Genomic DNA, 25,566 nt, shown 5'->3' on the forward strand with positions numbered 1-25,566 from the left:
GATTTAGATTGGTCTTGTGTTGCACCCCATCACAAACTATAATGAGAACAGTGAAAAAAGCACGCTTTTGCAGGTAAAGTTATCCTCTCTTTGTCTATTTAATTGGCATAGCCACTGACATTAAAAGAAGTGACAGAAAAATGGCCACAAAAGTCTGACCCAATTCTAAGTCCACTTGCAAAAAATAACAACTCTTGAAGCTGGTGACATCTTTCATCAACCTCTAATGAATCCTCGGTCAGAGTGAAACTTCTAGTACAAGCAGCTTTCCCATAGCACACAAGCTTTTGATCCATTGTTAATACAGATTTATCAACTAGTGTGGCTTTAACGTAAGAAAGCCTGAGTTTTTTTAACTGAAATGGTGAATTTCACTTGGTGGCTTTTTTTTGTTGTAAAACCAACCCGTGGTGCTCTGTTGTCTGCATCAGAGATTCAGCAGCGCTACAAACAGGCCAGGCTTTTGGGCTGTGTGCCTTCCTCACTGCCCATAGGGAAGCTATGGATTGGTTTGTCTCGCTCAGAAAGGCTTTTCAAAACCACGCCATGCTGTGATGCTCAGAGAGCAGCTCTGGAGGATGGGATTCAAGCGAGGCTACTGCTTTACAAGTGGTCAGAGCCACATTGATTTAAGGTTTATACGATCAATGTTATCAACGCAGGTTTTAGGAGGGTCACCACATGAATGTCAATATCCCAAAAGCTGAACTGTGCCACAAAGATCATTCCTTCCCATAAACTGCTAGGTAATGTTGGTTTGTGTGTGTGAGATTTTTGTGTTCTCCTGTAATGTCAACTACTAAAAGTTGTTTTTTTAAGACTGATATATTACAAGACTATGAAATGAATTATGGTGCAACATAAAGTGCCACAACAGTGATGGTTGGACACTAATGAGAGAAATGAAGGATCTCAGACTTAAACTGAAACTCCATAAAACTTTCACAATATTTCAGGAAAAACAATAGTGCTTTGCAGTGACACATGAAATTAAGTAGATATAAAAAAGGGGAAGATTGTTTTCTCACATCACTGATGTGTATAGATCCTGTTGAAATCCTCTCAGTTCATTCTGCAATCAACAATTACACACAGGGTAGGCTTAGACAGGCTGGTTCTGATAGTTTTGGACACAATATCATTAAATGTGGCTCTTTTAGAGGGAAAGACATGATTTGACAAAGGGAAAGTTTGACAAAATGGAACGATATTTGTTTCACCATCAGAATTTTTTTCCCTTGTGGAGAGGACTTCCAAATGACACACTATAAGGGGTTGGATAATATGTCAAGGTAAGTATAATCTACATAGTCTATGGTTTCCATTTAAGGAAGGGGTGAGTAGTGCATTACTCCACCTTTTAGGGCTTTCAATTTAAAGTCAGGATTCACATTTAGAGATGATTAGATGTTGTTGTTGTCTGTCTGAAACAGGTCATGATGTGCATCACACCTACCATCCATCTGGCCTTTCCATCGTAAGATAGACTACCAAAATATCTCTACTATCTTATCTCATTTCCATGTATCAATCCATCCTTTTCCTTCTGCTTATCGAGAGTTGGATGGTGGTGGCAGCAGGCTCAGCAGGGCATTCTATAAATCCCTATTCCCAGAAACATATTCCAGCTTCTTCTGGGGGATCCAACGCATTCCCAGGCCAGATGAGATATGTAAACCCTCCAGCAATTTGTAGGTCTACCCCAGAGATATACTCTCTCTCTCTCATATATATATATATATATATATATATATATATACACACCGGGCTTTGCAAAAGTTCTGTTACACGGTTTCATGATCTTTAGAGACGTTTACATGTCGGAGTGAAAAATTCCATTAAACAGACTGAAAGTTCTACCTTATAGGCAGGTGTCATTAACACAAATTTGTTCTCCGGTGAAGTTGTATCAAGATGGAAGTCAAAAGAGTTGAGATATCTGCTCTCCTTCAAGCTGGCCACAAGTCTGACAGAGCCAAGCAGCTGAACATCAGCCGGATGACCGTCCACAGAGTCGCGGAGAGGCTCAAGAATGGTGAAGGTCTTTCAAGAATGGTGAAAACCTGAAAGATCTTCACCATTCTTTAGCCTCTCCGCGACTCTGTGGACGGTCATCTGGCTGATGTTCAGCACGAAGGAGAGCAGATATCTCAACTCTTTTGACTTCCATCTTGATACAACGTCAACCGGAGAAAAAAAATTTGTATTAAGGACACCTGCCTATAAGGTAGAACTTTCAGTTTGTTTAATGGAATTTTTCACTCCGACATGTAAACGTCTCTAAAGATCATGAAACCGAGTGTAACAGAACTTTTGCAAAGCCCGGTAGACACAGACACACAGACACACAGACACACACACACACACGCACACACAGAGAGAGAGAGAGAGAGAGAGAGAGAGAGACAGAGAGACAGACACACACGTTATTCAGATCAATACACACATTTGCAACACCCAGAGGAACCGTGATAACACAAAACCCTCTTGGTTCCTGTCATGTTCAAGGTCAAAGTATTTCTCCTGCCCTATAGCCTATCTGCCTTCTGATTTTCATTTATCCCCCATCTGCCATTAAAGCTTTAGTTGGATTTGTGCATGGAGTAACAACGAGTCCCTTCTTCATTGTGCTGTTAGGCAAATGAGAGGGGTTTTAATTTAATGCAATAGTTCCACAATAGACAATTTACAGTGCACTGGTAATCTTTCAAAACACTGTGTCTTTCTGGGAAGATAAAACTAATCTCATGAATTTCATATTTAAGGTATTTTATCTGAGCCTAAATTCTGGACATGATGCAACTTTCCCAAGGCTGCTTAGCATTAGATGAGATTATTTTCAAGTTTATTTTCATTGCCTAAGTGTGGTGTGTTGGGGGTTGTCAGGGCTAACTCACAGCTGCCAAGAACAACCCTGAAAACATGACCTCTGTATCCTCACTACTATGCATCATTATGTTGTCATTACATTTGTTATTTGTAAAAATTTAAAAAACGAATTTTGTTTTTGGAGACATAACTAACCACAAAAGTGCTTGTGCTAAAGCATGAACCTTTAAATTTGTGGTATGTCTGCAGCACTTTCTATTTGAGCCAGCCCATAGCAGACAAGAACAAAAGGTGCAGCCTGGCACTATGTGCTGACGTTAACTTCAGACACCATACGGCTCTGACAGACTCGACTGCTCTTCACCTTTTGGGTTGAGTAGGCACAGTGAGAGGTTTTTTGTTTTGTTTTTTCCCCCCACAGTACTGAGCCACAGCAAACTTGTGCCTCAAGGGCTTCGGCACAGTGGGATAAACCAAATCTGGCCATATCATCCTAACTGCGTACACCTTGAAGCCAAATGTTCAGTTTCAGTGAGCTTCATCTTTCTGTATTTTAATAGAGCTGTGACATCATGTTTAACCAACCCAACAAATGAGCAGGAGCACATAAACATGCTTTATATGTGAACACAATCCAGATTTAGTGGCATTGCTAGATGCAGTAACCAGTAATGACTTTCTGTCACTGAATCTGGCTTTCCAACATTTGAGGTAACACTCCGTCTCGAAAAAGACCTGTCATTATCCAAAGTGATTAGCTCGATATTCTAAAGCCTGCTAAGAGAGCTAAGAGGAGGCACAAGAAGTCTAGTCTCCACTCAGACCGTCTGAATTACAATATGCTGAAACATTGTTATTGACCAACTCTTCCCACCAAAAAAATTGCAGCTTTCACTTTTTCTCATTGGATTTGTAATTTTTTTTGTTTGGGTTTTTACTATGATGCTTGCCCAAATTACAAAGTGGTTTTATGGCCTCTGAGGAAAGATCATACAGTTCGAAGAGATTCACACGGAGGGAAAAACATCAAATCTAACCGGTAAGCTTGAATATATTAGGCTTTCATTTAATGTAATTGGCTCGGTTTGTTTTGGATGCCTCCGTACTGTATGCAATGATTGGATTGATCCACAGAGGCCCTGTGGCAAAACAGCAGCCGATTAAAATTTGGAAATTAAAAAGGCAGAAATGTGTATGGCAATGACACACTAGAGCTTAAGAGTCTCAATAGATAAACCAGTCATGCTACATTGAAAATATGATGCCATTTTAAATATATAGTGCTTTCATTTGTCTGCATTCGGCAAGAGTGTTGGGATTTACTTTGTAACTGCCTGTGCCTGTGGGGTTCAAGCTGAAGTTGAGGACGTGTCTTTGAACTGCCAGTGTCTCACCTGGTGTTGGTACAGACATACACAAGGTTAGTCATCTATTATGAATGACCAGCCACAGCCAGTGGAGGACACCATGGTCACCTTGCTGCATGTGAATGCACGGGGAGAAGCTTTGAACCCTGCATGAGGAAATCTCCAACTTTAGAACACAGCACTTCAGAAATAACCCGACTAAACCAATGAAAATTAGGCTTCTTCAAATCTGTTCATTTAATTCTGTATTTTCAAAACTAACACAAAAGCTCAGGTAAGATTGCAGCCTGGCTGGAGTGCTTTTCTGGCGACAGATCTCAAGTTTGGTGCAGTCCATTGAACCTGATTCCCCTTTAGGATCAGGCCCATATCAAGTCTGGCTTGTCTTCAAGTCGAAACATGCTGGAGTCCCAACTCATCCATTAGGTGTAAACAGTCTCATGGTGGGCACGGCGGCCAGGCAGTGAACTGTGGCAGATTAGATGTTCCTGACTAAGCTGACCTGGCTTGGTTGTGGAGACTTGGGACCAGTTAAAGCCCATATTGTGCGCTTGTTAAAAAAATATGACTGCAGCAGTGTAAAACACAGCCCTTGAGACAGACATTAAGCAAAGAAATGATTTCCTTTAAACGCTAGGCTGGTGACATTCAGCATACTTGTATTAGTCCATCGACATGCATGTCTGGAGCTGACACAACAGGTCACTTCATTGATTAGTTATTGGACAGCAAAATAACAGTTACTTCAATAACTAATTGTTTAAGTAATTCTTCAAGCAAAAATGTCAGTCTTTTTCTAGCTTCCAGCTTTGATGTTTGTATCAGTTCTTCATCATTGCCAACTTTATACATTTGGGTACTCGACATATGGTCAGACAAAACCAGACGTACACATATGTTGCCACTGGCTCTGGCAATCTCTAATGGGAATTCCTGTACTATTTGTCGATTTTCATGGAACAAACAATTGAGAATATTTAGTTGTTGTTCCATGAATACGTGTAGTACATCTTGAAGATAGATTTGTGTGAAATAATTATGTTTAACCATCATTTCTATGGAGGACTACACTCAAGTTAATTGTTGATATCTGGCAGTGACAGTTCTGCTATCCAATCTGAACATAAAAACTCCTAACAAAGTATTCCTTGTTATTACTGGTAGTCACTTCGTTGCACAAAACTTTGGAGTGTAGATAATAAGTCCCTCTAGCATTTCAATGTCAAACTAACAGTCAGGAATGGAGTAAATTAGGCAAAAATATAGCTTTGAGCTTTGTGTCTGGTCTGGGTGTCAAATTTGAGTTTATAGGGCTTTGAAGACCACATTTCTGTCTTGATTCAATACAGAAGGAGCTAGATCATAGAGGTTAGATGCAGCACAAAAACAACAGACTAACTCCTTTCTTCCATTTGGACGTACCATAATTGCCATAGGTGCACATTTACATTCTGTTTCTGTGCAATGATGGGTTATTCTTGACATTCTGAAATTAAATGTTTAGATTAACTGGCCAGACTGTGGTTTGTTTACAATTGCGTTTCATTGCCTAAAGGGAGATCCAATTATGGCCTGCCTGAGAAAAAAAGAAGTCAGCAGTAAATAAGAGAAATGTGGTGTCCAAACTCATGCTGAGAGATACGTCCAAGGAACAATGAACAAACCACTTCAACATCAGTGTGACTGCAACCACTACTCTTGTCTAGAAATCAACAAATCATAGCATGACATGAAATGACTCAGAGTACATAGGCAAGCATATACAGTACAATTTTGCATAAATGTGAGAAATAGAAATAGTAAGGACTCTAGGCATTTTATAGTTTCTCATTCAATCGATGGCTTAGCTTCCATTCAAAGCGCTTCCACATCTTTTGCATCAACTGTGGGTTCAGTGTCTTGTACAAGGACACCCGAGGGCCTGAACCACCAACCATTCAATAAGGGTCAACCTGCTTTATCACCTGAGCCACAGCCATGCACACACACAAATAATTCTATAAGTGCAGCACAGATGGATGGCGATTTCTGGTGAAGTGCCTCGGCTCTTAGATGGATTTTTCTATTTACTTCATTGAGTGACAACCTATGTACATTAGTCCCACACTCTGACAAGATACAAGGACAACTTGCATCAATGTTGCCCAATTTCAGCAATTACTGTGGTAAGTAAAAAGCTAATATTGCTGATAGAAACAATGAGCAAGCCACACAAATAACATTTAAGTTGAACTAATCCAAAAATGATCTATGTGTGATTATGTTTTGTTGCTGCTGCTTAATGTCTAACCATATACCAAAAGGTATCTTAAGATTTTGCTGACAACTAATGTAACTGAGACATTCGAACTCGGATCTCGCTGCTGGGTCTTCCTGTGCTGACTGCCGCTGTTCTGCAGCCCCCTGTGACATACAATCGAGAGGTCCAGTTACAGGTGTGTGCTCGAGCTAAAAAGCCCACAAAGCAGCCTTCACAGGACCTTTTCTGTATCCGCAAGGAGCTGAACAAGTGACACGGCTTTGGATTTATAGGTCGGGGCCTCCAGCCGGGTGGCAAGCTGCAGCGGGGCCTGGGCAGCGTAGTGGCAACGCCGCCTCCATCTGTTGTCACGGTCTGCTCATATCTGCATGCTAATCCTTCTCTACCCACACCTTCGTGAAAACACCCCGGTGGCAGCGCTTTCGGGATGAGGAATTAGTAGAGCAGGGAGCACAAAGACACGGACCTGAGGTTGATGAGATGTGAAATGCAGATCGAGCAGGGAGTAAAAATGGGAGATTAGTGGAAAATGCAAGCGGGAAGAAGCAGAACTTGCACCCTTGGCTGTCTCATTTCCACATAAAAATGTTGTCACCGCTCAAGCCTGTGCGCTCGCTCGATCGGTTTGATGTTTGCTAACACATGCAAAACATGCCGAGGACAGTCAAGGTCAGTTATTTGTCATTACATCAAGGGCTGAAGGTTGTGGACATTCATCGTGGGTTGAAGTGCGGCTCGCTGCCTACGTTCGACAGATGTAGCTGCTGGCAAAAGTCTTCCCAAGCTGACTAATCATTTGTGTATGCAGCCATAATGTGCTTTCAATGTCTGAAAATACATATCATCCATCAAAGCACGATTGTAATGTCTTTGGGCTGGAAAAGGGCACTGGGAGTAGGTGTGGCATATCTAAGATCTAATAAATATACATTTCCTCGGGCAAGAGGAGGAAGCTGCAAGATCTAAGGATTCATTTCCTACTCTGCCGACATAGCAGATAAGGTTTGATACAGTGCAGGCATGCAAAAATCTACAGTCTGCAACTGAAACAACAACTTTATAAATGCATGTCTTGTTGCCATAGTTTGTAGAATGCATCTATTCATGTAAAAGAGTGGAAGTGTCTATTTTTACTTTTTTATCACTCGAAAACCCACTGTTTGAGTCCACCCCGACTCCCTCCACGTCCTTACAGTTGCAACGCAGCCGTAGTCTGTCTCTAATGTCTGTGCCCTGTGGCAGCAGAACAGCAGCTGAGAGTGGATGCCATGCACTCAATATGTGTTCAATATAATTATATCTGGCAGCCGAGCGACAGCGGCAGAGATATTTTTATAAGTTCAGTCTGAGATAGCTTGTATATTGGGACAGTGAGGAGTCGTTCTAACACAGAGATGCTTTGTAAATGAAACACTTTTTGCCTCTAACTCAGCCATTGTGGCATGGCATACGTCTGCAGGATGTATCTGCTCCCTAAACCCTTTAGAAAAAGAAAATAATAGAAAGCTCTTTGCAGTCAGCTGCTTTGTTTGGAATCCAAACATATTATTTCAGGTCAAAGATGATATCTCTAAGAATGTTTTAGCTTCAGAGTAAATAACTTAACCCCACTAAAAGAATTTTACATATCTGATGAATCCTAATGAAATAAGAAAAATAAAGCCATTTCCTCCGTTTACCATTTTCATTCTGCAGAAGAAAGATTTTGGCCAATTAAAAAGTTGTGTTGACTGTGTGTCAAAGAAAGGAAACTGCACTATTAAACATCATAACAGTTTCCATTTTTAGCTCCTTTGTGAACACACAGGCCCAGAACAGAAAGTTTTACCATCACAGAGATGTGCAGGATGCGGAGCTCCTCTTTCGTGGAATCGTTGGCCGGGTCTTCGGTCGGCTCGGGCAGGTTCAGGCTGCCGTCCTGGTGGTGGATGTGGAAGAGCAGAGTGCCATTCTCCAGCCACTGCTGCCGCCAGCGTACCAGAGGGATGTCCTCCGAGTTCCCAGAGATCTCTGCCAAACACAAAAGACAAAGACGACTGAATGACAAGCTTTCTGCAGTTGCAGGACAGAATTCTCAGCAAACACTGCCAATTTCTTAGAAGAGATCCATTAAAATCTTAGCAGTTCACCAGAAAAGGCAGACATCTTATGTTTTGAGTGGAGATTCAGTAAATAGATGGTCAAACATTATACATTCTTAAGAGCTCAGCAGCAAAAGGACGCACAAACACAGGTTAAAGTACAAAAAAATGCTTTTCATTCATACCAAACTAGCTAAAACTAACTGAATGAATGACAACTGATTATGCAAAATAAATTTGGTCCTTCAAGGAGAACAACAAATATCTTCTCAAAAATAAAGCACTATGTTCACCAAACCAATGAAATGAGACACCAAGGACAAATATATTGGTTGATCAGACCATTGCAAAACACAAAAACTAAATATAGCAGACCAGAATTCACTTTGATGTTGCAGTCAGCATTTATTCCAAAACACCACACTATCACTTAGTATAGCCTGACAAAGACGCTTCCATAGCTGTGGACTATTGCTTCCAGTTTGTAGGCTCAACAGATTTCACTGCTATTATCTACCAAGACAGGTAGAACCTAATGATCATATTTTCTTCCAGGGCATTCAGAACCTGGGAGACCCATACACAGTTTTGACACCATTACTGTAAATAATTCATTCAAACTGTGTTTTTTTTTTTTATCTACAGTGGTCAACCAAAACATTAAAACCACCTGCCAAAAATCTTGTTTGTCCTCTTCTTGATGGTAAAACAGTTCCCTTAGGCTCTGTGGGCTGTTAGGTGGGGTCTCTTTGAGTTAGGGTCTCACAAATTCTCAGTCAAGTCAACACTCTGGGCTCTTGGTTGCGATTCTCGAGCTAACCAGGAGCAGATTTTGCAGTGTGGCTTGGGGTATTGTTTCCTGGTGGGGGAGGCTGCTGCTGCCACTATCTGGGAGTGCTGCTGCCACATGTCGTACATGTCAAAGTCATGAATGCTGGAGGTCAAGGTTTCCTGGCAGAACATTGCAATGAAATGAGATGATCAATGTTAAATCCTTCACTACACTTCACTTGTCAGTAGTTTTATTGTTGTGGCTCATCACTGAATGTAAAAAGATGAAAAAAAAACAAAACAAAAAAACACAAGCACTCGTTTTATTACTTTTAGGGTGTTTGGCATCCCTACCTATGCCTGAAACCACTCCCTCAAGTTCTAACATTTCTAGCCACCAAAAAAAACACACACAAAAAAAACTAATATAGATAAAACTCAAGCACTAAAGATGAGCAAACAGTGATTTTATGGAAGCAGCAGAGCGTGAGAAACACTGTGCTTCGTGTCATACTCGAGTTCCCCAGATAATACATTCCACTCCTAGCTGTTTGAAATATTAGTGTTGTGCGCCAAAACATACAGAGAGTGCAGAAATGGAAAACATCACGAATGCATGACAGAGCTTTGTAGGTGATTTTCTGTTACGCAAGTGTGAAGAGTAGCAAAGATGCACCGGGCTTGTACGATATGAGAAGTACTGGAAGACGTAAATCGACTCAGAGATCATGGAGAGTGCAACTGGGACTCCAAACTTAATCCCATATCGAACTCTGCTACTATGCCACTGGTGAAGATTACTGCCGGAGTTGAACAAAGTGTACTGTATGTTCTCGGCGAGATGTTCTGAAGTACAATAACACCAGGTAAAGCAATGATTTGATGAAGGTCTGCATATGTACCATATACAGTGGTCCCTCGTCTATCGCGGGGTTACGTTCCAGACCCCGCTGCGATATAGAAAAATCAGCGAAGTAGCGACCATATTGAGTTTATTATTTATATATATTTTTTCAGGCTTTATAAACCCTCTTCACACACATCGCACAACGCCACAGAGCAACACTATCGATCAGACGTCTATGTGAAGTGGACAAGGCGAGATGCTGATTGCTGCTATGCACAGGAGACAGAGGAGACTGATGCTATGGTTGCTGAGCCAATCAGTGCCCAGCTATTCGTTTAATATGTTTTCATGATTATTTTTTATATTGTTTTAAATGTTTTTTTAGGCTAGAAAACGCTTATTTTACCACAAAAATAATTAAAATAATGAAGCAATCGAAGAACCGGTCACAATGACTGAACTGCTGTGCTGCAATGCACCATGGGAATTGCAGGTTTAAATGTCATTATTGTGGTTTGCCAGTGCTACAGTGTTATTCATGTTTCATTGTGTTTTTGTGGTTTAGTCTGTCTAGTTAGTTTGGATAAGTGTTACGTCGTCGGGAGCGTAAGTGCGAAGCGTGTTTGATGACTTCCTGCCACATTTTGTCTCGTACCACTTTTTGTCTGTGTCCAAATAAAAGCATCTTCCAGTAGCAGAGTGCATAAAAGACAAATATCCTCCTCCAGCGTCATTCTTCTACACAGCACGCCACAGAAATAAATATATAAAAAAACACCTATATCCCGTGAAATCCCGCCATATCGCAAAAAATCTGCCACACAGTGAGACTGCGAAAAGTGAACCGTAATATGGCGAGGAAACCACTATAATGGTTCTTAAACATTCCCATTGTCTAACAGTACACTGCAAATAAGCAAATTTAGAGCAACTATATGTAATATTTCAACCTAAATGTGTCCAAGATTTTTGAAATCATGGCTTATCGGGTTGTGAACTTACTTATGTGTAGATGGTGAACTCTTTGCTCTGAGGCCATGCTGTCTGTGGATTAGCAGTATTAACTTGCACCATATTTCCTTAGTCCCTAAATCTAATTGACAAAACAGTTTTTCAATGTGGGCAACATCAAGTATTTCTCCTATTTTCTTTCATTCATTCAGCGACTAAGTTAAGCCTATTTCACACAGAACAAGGATCATTTGCTTTATACTGATTGACTGCGACAGCTTATTTAAACAGCTACATGTTCTGACTCTCAGAAATGATCCTGTTTAGCGTCCAGCTAACGTCATGTTTTTAAGTCTTCATTTTCAAGGAAAAGCAAAGACGTCGATCTTAAACACTATTTTTTTTTCTAAAACATAAAACTTATACGTTCATATGATTTATCGTATACAGTTAGTGATGTGAAAAGATAAATCATACATGTACCACACACACACCGCATTCAGACATTCACCCATCAGGACGCTGGGGATATGTGCTCGGGCATTTCACCTCTTCTTCCCCTACTGCAAAATGTACTGGATCATAGAGCACCGCATTTATCAGAATAATTATTTCTTCCTCGCACATTGTGAAGAGCGAGCGGACAGCTTTGTATTTTTCTCTCTGATTTAATGCACTAAAATTAGACCGTCTAGCCCGCTGCTTCAGACTCATTCCGAAGCATCACGTTCAAAGAGATAGTCAGAGAACATAAAATTTAGGGTCTTTTTTCTTATCTAACCAACTTAGGAAAAAAAGGAAAATGCCACTTTACAGTTCTGCCACATTGCAGGCAAAAGAACTAAGAAGATATCATGAACAGTTTGGTTTCAGATTATTTTCAGCATATCTTGTAATTCCAATGCCACTAAACTGTTTGAAACCCATTGGCTTACTTGCAAAATGCATCGTCTGAGAGCTAAAAACATGGCAGTTGTAAATCATGAACAGCTCATGGCATTTATTTTAGTATTTAATGTTTCTTTCCAGTGTATTTGTATTCTATAAACACTGGTTTATAGCTTTCATTATGGCTGGTTGGGGCTTCTCTCCTGTTTAAAATTTCAATGAGGAATGCTCTCTTTAAGGCATCTTTAATGTCACCCTTTAAAATATGACACACAGTGTGCATCCTTATACTGCTTATGGATTACTTTGGAAACCGCAGCCAAAGAAAGAGACTATTACGCTAATTGCTAGCATAACCCAGCGTGGTACATAAATATATTATCCAAATATATTATGCTAGCTCTACTGGCATACAAGCTATGAAATAATTTAAAGCTCGTTTTACATAGATGCTACAATGAACTTAACAGAGCAGCACAATGCAGAGCAGGGAGGAGTGGTGGGAAGGAGGGTGCACTGAAGGGACACAGTCCATTAGAGAATAGTCTATAATTGATCAAAGTCCATACGATGTGCTGGTTTCTTCGCGTGGCAGAGCAGCAATGGTTGGGGGAAAAAAAAATCACGGTGCGTAAATAATAATGAGGATTAGGCCTGATCAAAAGAAAAAGCCCAGAACTGAGTGACTGAAGTTAAGTTAAGGCACTTGCATTAATAAGGAAGATGAGAAGTAGGACGGGAACAACGAGGAGTGGGAGAAACTACAGAGCAGGTAAAGGCTGAAAACAGTCAAGAAACCCATCTCTCACACAAAAAGCCCTCTGTGAGTGTGTATGTGTGCGTGATCTCCATATAAACACGGCCTAACTCGGTGCCACACAACACCATTACACTGATTACTGCCTAAGACGTAGCTGCAAGCATTTCCCTGCTGAACACAGGAGTTTACACAGTGTGCATAACTTCAAGAATCCCACAACCTCTGCACCCGCACGTTGTGGGTCGTGTTTGATTCAAAGCTTTCTTAAGCTATCTTATCTCTATTGTTACTCTTTTGTATGCAGTTTGAGGTGTGGCTTTATATTAGACCTCTATGAGTACTCCTTGGTGAGGGTCTCAGCGCTCTTACCAGAGGAAGGAGGTAAGGTTATGTAGTGTGAGGACTCGAAATAAGACAGAGGCATTGTGTCTTTTCACCTCTTCACTTGGATTGGATCAATACAGTGTTTTGTAGAAGAATAAAAGTGGAATGCAAAATTAGGCAGAATCTGTCTAAGCCATGGTTCTTCACTTCATCAATCTGTGAAGCCAAGAATGGTCACACTAAAAAAAAATTCTCTCTTCTGAGTTCAGATAGTCTGTATATATAGAGGAAAACATGCCCTTCACCCACACAGGAGTGTGCACAAGAGGGAGTCTCTATACGTCAGCAGGTTAACCACAATATAAAACAGGAAACGCAATACAGCAGTGAATTTAAATGTCTCCCTGTGAGTTAGGGCTACAAATGCAAAGTATAATGCGTCAACAACAGTAAACTTGCGTCAAAATGACGATAATTAAAGCAATCAATACATCCGTAAGTGGTTATATTGACGTTAGCATTATTGTGACGGCAGTATGAGCCAAATAAGGCTTGCCAGCCACTTCTATCCGCACAACAACACGTAACATAAAGGTGCAAATCACTGAGGACTAAAGGTCGTTTGTTTGTGGATGCATACTTCGTTCAACGAGAGGAATCAGTTTTGCACGTTAATATCAATTAGACATTGGGGGTGCTAAATGCATAGAAAAAAAAAAATCTATAACTAGAATGTTTTCCATGGCTCTGGAGCAGTTTTTTTGAACCTGGGGGGGAAAAAAAATATCTTGATGAGGTCATTGAGGTTATCTCTGCTTAGCCTTTGAGACAGCATAATTAACAGGAACATTACAAACTGGGAGCATGGCAGCAGTGTTAACTAGGCAGGGGAAGTCTAACACAAGGAAAACTTCATTGCATTGTAAGAAATAAAGAACCAATGTTCTTGCAGCTTGTCAGGACATCGATTTTGAGAACATTTTCTTACTCTGCATCCACAAAGCGCCTCTACTGTAATGAACAGTGTGCCTTGAGGATTTAAATATTTAGTTCCACAGGCACCATCTACAAGGACAGAACAAAAAAACTTGTCTGATATACATTCAAGGCCAAAAAAACAAATAAAATCTATCATAGAATTAATCTTAAATGCACTGTATGATAAACAATAAGCAGTACTAGTTGCTGACTGTAAGGCAAACAGAAGAGAAGCCGAGTGTTTTGCCTAATAATCCCAAACTTTAGTCTGGCTTTAGGGATGCCTGTGACGAGACTAAACTCCAAATCCTTACAGCTATTGGATGGACTGAAGTAAAAATGTGTTAATGGCATGATGATGCTCTTAACTTCCGGTGCTCTTGTGATTTTGAGCTCCAATAGGTTCTTTGAAAGGACGAGCTGTTGCAATCTCTGTAATTTTGATTTGGTTAATTTTGTTTGTTTTGCATTTCAGGGTCTAATAAATGTTGCAACTTTGCCAAATTTTCAAGATAGCTTACTTTTCCAAGCTGCTGCTGTCGTTTGTTGACTGACATGCTGATTTCTAAGCAAATACCCGGAAAACTAATGACATTTCAATAAGCCTTGAATTGTACTATAGCGTTTGGCAGAAACAACTGTTCAACCTAATGCACCAAACACTGTATGTTAACATTGATAATATAGGTACTCCAGCACGCTACTATTAGCATTCAGTTCAAAGCAACTGTGAGTAAATGTCGCTTCCAAGAGCTGCACATGGAGCCTTAAACTTGTTATCGTTTAATCTCTCATGCCGTCTTTACGTAGCGCACTAAAAGCTTCCATATGTAAATGGAAACTCCTACCCTGTGCACCATCTATGGAAGCACTTACCTGGCTTAAACTATTCATGGCAAGCCCAGACACCATTAATATTTTGTGCACAACCTGTAAACGCATAAGATTACAATACAGCGCTTCACCTTCTTTTGTCAGACGGCCCATTACGCTTATTACTGGCCGAGGAAGCGCTTGCATGCTGGATAATAGCCATAGCCCTAATATAGATTATAATGTGTTTACAAACCAAAACACTTAGTGTTTTTACTGTGACACAGCAGTGTGTGTGTGTGTGTGGTTGTAACTGTGAGAGCATAACAAGGTTTGGCCTGACAATAACTGATGCCCTCATGCCGCAGTGAAGAGGGACTTCCCTCTGCCCATAAATAAGATTTAAGAGTCCCGACTGGTTTTAACCTAAATGCAAATCACGTGCCAGAGTGTGACAGGGCACTTTTTAAAAAGTGTGCGCTTTGTCCCCGGGGACTAGTTTGCCATGAGAGCTGGATTAATGAGACCGCCGCCGTTCTGCACCGTACCGTACACAGTGCTACCCAGCAGGGAAGCAACGGGAGAACAAAAGAAAAAAGAAAAAGAAAGGAAAAGGATAAGAAAGGGGAGGAAGGTTGAGAGAAAACTGCAGAGGAGATGAGGGGAGTGGAGGAAAAGGAGAGAAAGAAAAGGGAAAGTGGCCACCTACCAGCATTAAAGTGAATCAAAATAATCTGATTACGCCGCGTTATTAGTTTACCTCTTCTGAATGCAGATTCGCTGAACCATTTAGCTTAAAGGAGTTTCTTTAGAATTCAGTAGAAGTAGCGCCTATGCTCAGCACTTTTAAAGTCCAACCTTTAATCCAAGAATAAATAAATGGATAGCACCACTGCAGTGTATTGCAACGCAGCTTTTGGACATTCCCTGAGTGATTGACAGAGTGTGTGTCATGGCTCTTGCTGCTTTTCTTACGTTTATCTTATTAGCGGGTCGACTATGCTGCATTAAATTCGGCAAAATCGCCATCTTCCAAGTCACGAATCTTAGAGTCCACAGCTTCTTCAAGCATAACTGATATAATTAGAAAATTCTCATGGTATTCAAGAATTACAATTTAATGCTTTACCGTGGCGAGGTTTATGCAACATGACGGAAGTGTAGAAATTACAGTAAAGCGGTCCGTCTGATGCAGTTTAAGGGACGTGTGCGGAAACAATTTTTGGGAGAACTCGGCAATATAACGCTGTCAGTTTTTTAGCACCCAGCAGGGAGGTTTTGTTCTGTTCCAGGCAATAACATCCCAGTGAAGTGTCAGTGGTGGAATAAAATCATTCATCTTATTGGAGAATGCTCCTGGATAAGGCGAGGGACTGAGTGTTAAACTGCAGCTGCAACAGATTCATACAGGCCCTCTGGGAGCTTTCAGGCTGGAGCTGCTGCTAACAATATCTCCAGCCTGTCTTTGTGACTGCTGCTGTGACAATAACGCATTAACTGGTCAGTTCATCCACACTGCAAAAGCGTTTGATTTACTTCTCCTAGTATCTAACTATGCACATAGTTTATTTGTCGAGATTATGGAGTTTCTGTCTCTGAGCTTTCTGCCCAATACAATAAAGGTAAAGTTCCAATTTTGTCTCCAGGCTCTGTTCCACAAGCTCCAGCACCTCTGTGCAATCTCTCGTTGGATGTTTTCAAAATCAAAAAAATCCTCTAAAGCCCAGATCTCCCCAGATCTCTTTGCAGAATGCAGCTTGTGTCTGTGTTGGCTCTCCCAGAGGTTATAATGCCACAAGTGTATTCTCTCTCTCTCTAAACGGTGTTCCACGGAGACGATGATAACAATCGTCACATTGCGCAGTCACCGGAGGGCACGGCGATAAGCAGAAATTACTTTGGAGCTGTTGATTCTGAATTCCCCAAACTTCGCCGTAATAAACGACTATTAAAGAGAACACGACATCCTCGAGCCGAGAGCCCGGCGGCTGAGAGGGGAAGAGCATGACGGGAAGAAGGGTGCTAATTTCCAGATTACTATTCCAATGTGACCACATGCAGGTCGTCCTTCAGGCCTGTCCTCTATCTGCACAAAAGTGGGGCTGATTTCTGAGGGGGCTGTGAAGTACCCACTTCTCAGAGTTTTTAGCCACTGAGGGTTAGGAAGCAACTTTGACATAAAACTTTAAATTTGACATATTTCATGCATGTGATGCTATCTGAATATGTTTGCTGGTGACCTTTGAACAATGTGTTTTTCAGTCTTACATAATCTGCAAGTCATACTAAAACTCCCTGAGGCTGTTGAAGTAAACCCTGCAGGCGGGGGGGTTCACAGAAGCTCAAACATGACCCAGGTCTTACTTTTGTGATGCGCTGTCTATTTGAAGCCTCTGTCCTTTTCTCGCATGCGTCTCTTTGCTTGTCTGGTACTGACAGAATGATGATGGATACCATAGAAATGACTCAGAAATAAAGGCCGTAATATGAGCATCAGCACATATCGGCTTTAATATTTGAGATTCTGCTGAACAGGATATGAGATTATTCAGATTATGATAATGTAGCGACTCATAAAAGGAAAAGTGATTTTTTTTCAGTATTACAGGAGGGTTGATGGGCAGGTAAACTGAGGCCGTGTGCCACAAATCACAAAGAGTATACAGTGTGTGCTATACTGATTTTTACGTATTTATTAGTTAGAACTAAATTTGTAAACATATTTTGTGTTTTTGTATAATAAGAAGTAACATATGTACAGTAAGTACATGGCTATTTTGGAAATCGGCTGCCAATGGAAATAAATAAATGAATATTTACAGTAAATACAACATTTTTTGGAGATCTTCCTGGAGTATTATAACATAATATGAACTGCTTGTTTCTTTATCTGATGCATTTTCACTAACTGTCAAATGTAGATACTTCTAGAAAAAGTTGGGCATACATGTCTGCATCACATATAAGTTAATGTCAACTATGATACTTGTCAATTATGTTACAACAGTTATATACTGACCCATAAGTAACTGGCTGCCATTATTACTATTCATTAATATTGACCCTTTGCAAGCCATACTGCTCAATTTCTACCTGTAAGTACTATTATGAGTAGATATTATCAGTCCATTTAAAAGTAACATCAGTCTCCTCTGTGCATCCTGTATTTTAGATGCATATGCATTGTATTAGGATCTGTTTTGAAGGGAACCCTCCCACAACTTCTGTTGTATATTTTCATTACATGAAAGTACCAACACAGCAGTCACCGTGGCCAAGATTCATTTTCCTCCTGCTGCAATGATATGCTATGACACCATTGGTTGAATATTTGCACAAATGCAGATAGCAAAGCAACATTTTCCCAACTCCAGTGAAGACAGGAAGTTAAAAGACGATATATTGCATGCAGCACGCCACGAGTTACATAAGATCAATATCACTCTCATCTCATAAGTGTGACATTGATATAGTTAAGTGCAAAGCTGGAGTCAAGGCGTGGCTATTACTAGCTTAGCATCAGAACAGGAAGCAGGGAGAAACGGCCAAAAGTTCAAGAGGATGAATGTGAAAAAAGCCACTGCTTATCAGTTATGGTCTGTTCATTCTTTATCAAGATGTGTTATGTATTTACAGGTTATGACGAGATCACACTGAGTTACTGTAAAATAATTTAACATGAAAATCACACATGTTCTACTGTTGCTTGTGTTAACTTGCTCGTAAAGAAGCAAAAAAAGAAACTGACTTCAAAATTTTTCTCTGGTCATCGGTTATCAAAATTACATATTTAGATTTCTATAGTTTTTATTAATCCTTTTATGCCTTAAATTAGCTAAGACGTAAAACTGTTGCTTCTGTCTAAAATGTGCAAATCTATGAAGTCAATGTAGATGAAGAGATAGCTCTCTATGAAGAGAAAGTTGCCTCTTTCTTTATGCACTCCTCCCCACTTTAAGCAGCTCCAGCACACCAGCTCACCTTCAACTCTGCTCTTGCAATAATTCGTAATTCAGCCATAGATCTTAATGGAACCAGTTTCTTATGTTTGTTATGAAAGAAACAACAAGTTTGAATGCATGTTTTCTACCTCCTATATATATATATATCAATGCCTTGCATGCTACATGCTGAGAAGCCAGACTGTATTTCTTCTTTTTGCACATAATGTTGTGGCCATGAGTGTCATGTTTTTGCTATCTCTGCCATTAGCACAAAAAACAAACAAAAAAACTATGTTCTAAATGTTTAATCTCTAAATGGCTTATTGCGTCTGTAAAATACTGAATACAACTCAGCCTGTAATGAGGTCTGGGACCATATTTTGCACATCACATGTCTTAGGGCACATAAAAATGCACTACAGATATCTGAGCAATGTCAAAAATATGACTCTCACCAGAGGGGTGTTCAATTTGCAACAATATTGCAGTGAATATTTCTAAAACCTACATAAAACTACAGTGCAGCATGAGATCAGAGCACAATGCATGAAAAACATTCAGTAATTTGAGAGGTTTTTATGATCAATTCATTAATACCTTACAATACATTTCAGCGTGTGCTGATTCCCGGCCCACAGAGGGCAGATGCATGCAGTGATTTATATGGCTCGAGGTGTTTTATCTTATGCTGAGTCATTACTCAGCCCAGCACAAAAAACTGTTTTCCCCAGTGTGACAACATGCTGGTCGGGGCCATAACGTACTGTGATGTGAATTTTAATTTGGCTTGATAATCTGCATGCAGTCTGCTCTGCTGCTCTCAAAAAGACAAAGAAATTAAACAAATAAACAACTTTATTAAAAAAAAGGTTTCCAAGAGAGAACATGTCGACTAACTAGTAAAGCTGAGATATTGACTTTTACAAACAGCTTCAAAATAAAGAAATACACATAGAAATGAACTCCAGAGTAGCTGAGGAGGAGAGAATGAAGAACAAGGCCAAATGTTGTCCCCTGCTCCTTCTTCTTGCACTTCTTGTATTTCCTGTATTGCAGAAAATGTCCATATGTGTACGTACTGCACAGTACTGGGAACATTTGGAACAAAGCTTTCTACTGCAGAACAACAAACTCTAATCACGATTTTAGTCCGTATTTACGCTGGGACACCTGTTTTATTTTTCCATTTGTTCAAAGCACAGCTGCCTCCTGTTCGGCTTTGTAAACAGTCATTTCAGAAAGCAAACAGAATGGTTGTAATTTTTAGAGGACATATGACACAACACAAGCTCTTTATTTTAAATCTGAAAATAACTGCACAACTGTATGTAAACGTCAGTTCTAATTTGCTTTTTTTCCTCATTAGCCAGAACATTTTACTGTTTGTAGAGCATCTAATCAAAACATGGTTGATCTGTGTGGTATTTTCTGTATATTCTCTTTGCATAGGCTTCTTGTAGAAGGTCTAAGCATGTCATGATTTGAATCTAAATCTTATTAGCACAGCCAGCTGCGGGAAGCGGCTCTATCAATCATAGCTGGGACCTAAATATAGACATTTTGTGGATTCTGGCAACTATGAAATTCAGAATAGCAGCTGAAACCTTTGGTTATAAACTTCAGTGTCACATTAACAGAAGGAATAGCAAGCTGAAACTACATAATCCTATACTTGTGCTACTGTCACACCATGTTTGTGCATTTATCCATATGCTTTCATTTCATTCAGCAAATTTAACTTAACCTCACTTTAAAGCAGCTTGAAAAGTAATTGCAGACTTAAAAGACACTATTCCTTCTTTTATTGTCAGCTACTATTATGAAAAGACAAAAAAAGCAGCAAATGTGTCCATCTGTCAGTGTCTGCGGCACTCAGCCCCAAGCAAAATAAGTATGCAAATATGCAAAAATGGGTCACACATATATAATTTATTATTCAGAAGTGGCTGGCTTAAACAGCTGGGCTTTGTTGTTTTTAATCATTCTCATAAGAACTCTGAATTTACACTCATTCTGCAACTAATTAGAGGTGAAGAATAGTGTGTATGCAAGTTTAAAGTGAGAGAAAGGAGAACGTCAGTCATGTATTTTTACATATTTTGGGCACCAGTAAACATCTATGCGCTTGCTGATAGAATGCACTGATTTTTGTTTTCAGGTTTGGTCTCAGAAAGAAAAATATGTGATAAAAACTTGAAAAAAGTTCAGAAATTCTGAATAAGAGGCTGATTATGTCAAGTCCATTTCATATATATATTCTGGGATGCTCAGTCACTGCTGTTCTGTTTCAATTTCTCATTGTCTATTTGTGGATAAGTGCCAGTATCCTACCAGAATGCAATTCAAGCATCTGAGCTAAAGGGGATGCCTCGTATTTCGACATAAAATCTTGTTTTCTGTGCTCGGCATGCAGGCCCGTGTCTTATTAAGGCAATATACCACACGTGGCGACAGCAAACACAAGAGGTAAAGACTATAAGGTCTGTTTTAAATTTTAGCATGTCCAAGCAGTTGAGAGTTTAATGTGAAGGTATCGACAGAGGCATTCAGAACTAACGAGACAGGCAAAAAGATCTGATTAAGGGAGATCAGGAGGTAAACAACGGTCTGAGTGGAATGCTGTTTTCTGAGGCCTGTTTACCCAGTGGGAGAGGGAAGAGGGAGGGACGAGGACATATGGCGGCGAAACCTGTGTGTTTGTACTGGGATTTAACGGCACCAGAGTGCGGTGTGTGTGCGGTGGCGAGAGGTGGTGATAGCTGAAGCTATTCCGCTCACATCCTCATGCGGTGTCAGGGGGAAAGCTGCCCTCTCTTACTTCTTCTCTCACAGTCATCGCAGGGAGGGAAGGGAAGATAGTAAAAAGGGGCGGGGGAGCATTAAAATCGAAGCCGGTGTAATGGGAAGAGTAGAGCGAGAGTGGTGGAGTAGAGGTGGAATGGAATGAAGAGGCAAAGAGATAGAAAACATGAGGAAGATAAAGAGTCGGGCTTTTGATAGAAGGTCTAATCTAAATTCAGACTTCAGGGTATGAACCCAGTACTGCTGCTCCAACCCCTCCAGCCTCTCCGCGCACAAGTTCCCAAACTGTGAACTACACAGGCATGTATAAGCAACAGCCCAAATAGGTTTCGAATCCTTATCAAAGACATCCCCACCACCACCATCAGCACCACCACCCACAACACAGTCAGCAAAGCGGGGGCTGCCGATATGCAACGCTCCGAGCGCATGTGGAAAAAACTTCTGTAGCAGTTTCATCAGCACGATGGCTCCGGAGAGTAAACAGCATGATTGGAGCGAAAACCTTGATGTTGGTGGAGAAATGATCCTGAGGTTTATAAATAAAACACTGCACTGAATGAAACACAAAAGAAAAAAAAAAGCCCGAAGAAAGGTCTTAAAAGAGTAAACAGGTGCTTCTTCTCATATTTGTCTTGTCTTGGCATTGGTCGGATCATTCATCTTTTGTTTCAACATCTCAGAACCCCCGGGCACTGAGTGAAAAGAAAGTTGAAAACAAAAGGTATGAAGAGAACAAAAGCTTCAGAAGTCATTCACAGACATAAACTCTCCTCTGTCCCTGGGGAACACTTCTGGCCTCATTTTAAGGTGTGCGTTGTTCGGCCTTGCCAATTTTCTACATGAATGAGAACAGGAAACACAGCAATCAATCAAAGTCGGTCCATTTCCTAACAAGCTACCCAACACAGGACTCCACATATTAACCAAGACAGCCGGCAAATGGTAATTTGTGGCAGCTTGAGAAGTTCTTCCTTTAAAATTTCATGTCGGATGATTATGTATGGGACACGAAGCGTAGAGGACAGGGAGAATGGTCCACTTCAAGGTGAGCTGAGATCACAGGAGGTTCTGCCAGCAGCTGCTGTAAAATACATGGAGCGCTCGGTTTGATGAGATTCAACAAGACTGACCCCGCTTGGCTGTGATTACAAATTCCACTCGTGGAAAGTCACACACCCTGCAGAGTTTCTGCGAATGTGATCACACAGATGAATCCCATTAAAAGCGAGGCGGAGCAGATGGATCGCATTGTTGCCAAGATCGGAAGCTTCAAAAACGGTTTCGACAGGTTGCTAAGCTGTTTAAATGAAAGACGTCGAGGCGTAATGCATCACTGTATGCCGAGGCAAACTAAATAAAGCTGGGACCGCTAACGCTGCAGCTACAAAAAGATCCTTTGTTTGGTTCTTTTAAGCTGAACCTACAGAGTGGAATGAGTAACTACTTACCACTGCGAAGATCCAGAATGCACTGATGTGTACAGGTGGAGTTACAGATGCTTGCTTTGAGGAGACTAGCAGATATAACCCATCTGTTCTCAGTCACTTCTAACAACTGATGCTTTTAGAAAGAACATTTTCTCTGAATATAAGACACCAGTGAGTACGGCATGTGTCGATTTTGTTTTGTTGCAAGATCTAACGGACCTTCTTCACAGCAAATATAACGACCTGTCAAGGTAGAAAACGCAAGTGTTACTAATACCATTAACACTAAAGCTGCAATATGTAGATTTATGGAGAAGGCAAAAGAATGCCAGAATTTTAAATTACGTTCCTCCATCTGAAACTCTCTACTCCTAACCCTACCCAGACAAATACTGTTATATGCATGAGCTTAAATGTGCAAAAAACAGTCGAGCCAGAAGCCATGGTTCATTTTTAGCTTCACATGGGATGGAGAAAGCCCACTCTCTGCCACTGCGTCTTAAAGTTGACATGGATTTTGTTGCTCTCTATACTACTTCACCTGTTCTGGTGTGAAAAGACTTGTGATTGAGTACATTTCTAAAGCCTGAAATCAGAATCTAGAGGTAGGGGAAGAAGTCTGGTTTCCTCTCAAACCGCTTGAATTACAATACGCTGGAAAGTTTTTATGGTACTTTTGCCCAATGGTGCCGAAAATTACTGGCTACCTCTGCTTTAACAGTGCCTCTGTTCTATAAATGTCCCAATAAGCAATGACGGTCTAAGGCCGGTATAATACTTTCCACATCCAAGAGTCTACTAGAGGCTGTGCAACATGCATTTTGTAACCTCTCTGCACAACTGGAGCAAACATGACAAGTACACAAGGGCAGTTGTGCACATGCTTGGCAGTAGTATACATGCATGTAAGACATATATATCCCCTACTGCTTATGTATGGAAGTCTTTCAAATAGACTCCGGCCGATTAGATAAGTAGGATAATAACAAACCCAGATGTCCATGTGGCAACTTCCATCAACACACGTTTTTGTGTCTTTAAAAGGCTTGCTAAAGGCTAAATACGTTCATAATTATAAGAATTTACCTCGTTCTTCTTGTAAATAAAGACATTTTTGATTATACTCGAACTGAAAAACTTGGAATAGTCAACCCCCCCAACCATAGAACATTACATTTGACCATTAGCTGATGGTTTGAGCAGAAAGAGAAAGTGTGCATGTGGATTCGAAGAATATTTGTAAATTTGGTCCAATTAATTTATTTCACACTGTGAAGTCTTGTTCTGTCTAACAGTACATTTGATTTCTCTACCACCTTGTATAGAGTCACTGTGTATGTAGATAAGAGTGTTGGCTAAACCTGGTCATTACGTTTCATACAGAAATCTGTCACATTACTGAAGAGAAAAAGATGCATTAACTTCTGTTTCGTTGTGATGTCACCCCAATCATAAAACACGTACTTTTTAACATTTTAACTTAACATACGCAAATGTAAAACTATGTCAGCTGTTTGTGGAATATCTGGAGTGACAGGAGTTTCAAAAATGTAATTATTTACAATCCTGTGAACACCACAAACACAATTCCACTTGCCTCCATTGTGTTAAATTGAAGGCACGGATCTCTGAGACATAAATAAAATGGGTGAACCAACCTGTTCAGTCACCAGGACAAAAGGGAAACACATTCTCTCATGCACACACATTCCCTCCATAGGACAACTCTGCTGCATTATGTACCCAAGAATGAAGATTTTCTACACCATGAATGGAAAATATGCCTTCCTATTTTACAAAGAAGCCTCTGCGTCAACCTGTAGCACAAAATTCAATCGTAGCCTCCATGTAGAATGAGATTAACGGAGCAGACATTCACACAGGACCGCCGCTCTCCTGTAATGCAGCCGTCTCATCTCGATGTTGACTTAATTCAACATGCACGTCAGCCCTCGCTGAGAAGGCACGCACTGTGCAATGAACCAAACAAACACCAAAGCCATTTGCCATTCTGAGACGAATAGCAATTACAATTTCCGTTATGTCTCATTGGTTAACCCATTTGTTCTTCTGCAGAGCCACAGATATGGAAAACAGCTTAATCTCCATGTGTGAGAGATGAAGAAACATATGTTGATGGTGGAAAAGATCTTAATTCCCCGTTTCACTCACATCCTGGGAAGATCAGCTTTCGTACTTTTGTGCATTGTGTCATCATGTTTAGCAGGTGTGCCAATCTTTTTAAATTTGTTAATCAGATGTAAGATACATGTTGAAAAATTTCACTCTTAGTCTTTCGAAGTTTGCTGTAGTGGGGTGTTTATTGGTATTGGGGCATACTGTGGGTTTACCAACACAGAGCATGAGTCTGTGAAGGTAAGCCGACCAAGAACATTTGAAGAGTCCACATTTTATAGGGATGGTAAGAGAGCAGGGAGGGCGGGTGTACGTGAATACAAGGGTGAGCAGTGGTTAATTTGCTTATGGTTGCTAATCAGGAACAGAAGGTAGGACAACAAAG

The 25,566-nt window shown here is 40.5% G+C and overlaps 1 protein-coding gene across 5 annotated transcripts in view; it reads right to left on the reverse strand.

Moving 5' to 3' along the window:
- Positions 1-25,566, reverse strand: part of astn1 (astrotactin 1) — a 452,360-nt gene that overhangs the window by 354,126 nt on the left and 72,668 nt on the right. For all 5 annotated transcript variants that reach the window (XM_051953294.1, XM_051953293.1, XM_051953292.1 and 2 more), the window contains exon 2: positions 8,285-8,466. In XM_051953294.1, the coding sequence (XP_051809254.1) occupies positions 8,285-8,466 (182 nt within the window). The remainder of the gene's footprint in view (positions 1-8,284; positions 8,467-25,566) is intronic.

Source organism: Acanthochromis polyacanthus, chromosome 9, assembly GCF_021347895.1.
Source record: "Acanthochromis polyacanthus isolate Apoly-LR-REF ecotype Palm Island chromosome 9, KAUST_Apoly_ChrSc, whole genome shotgun sequence".
NCBI classification, from domain to species: Eukaryota; Metazoa; Chordata; class Actinopteri; family Pomacentridae; genus Acanthochromis; species Acanthochromis polyacanthus.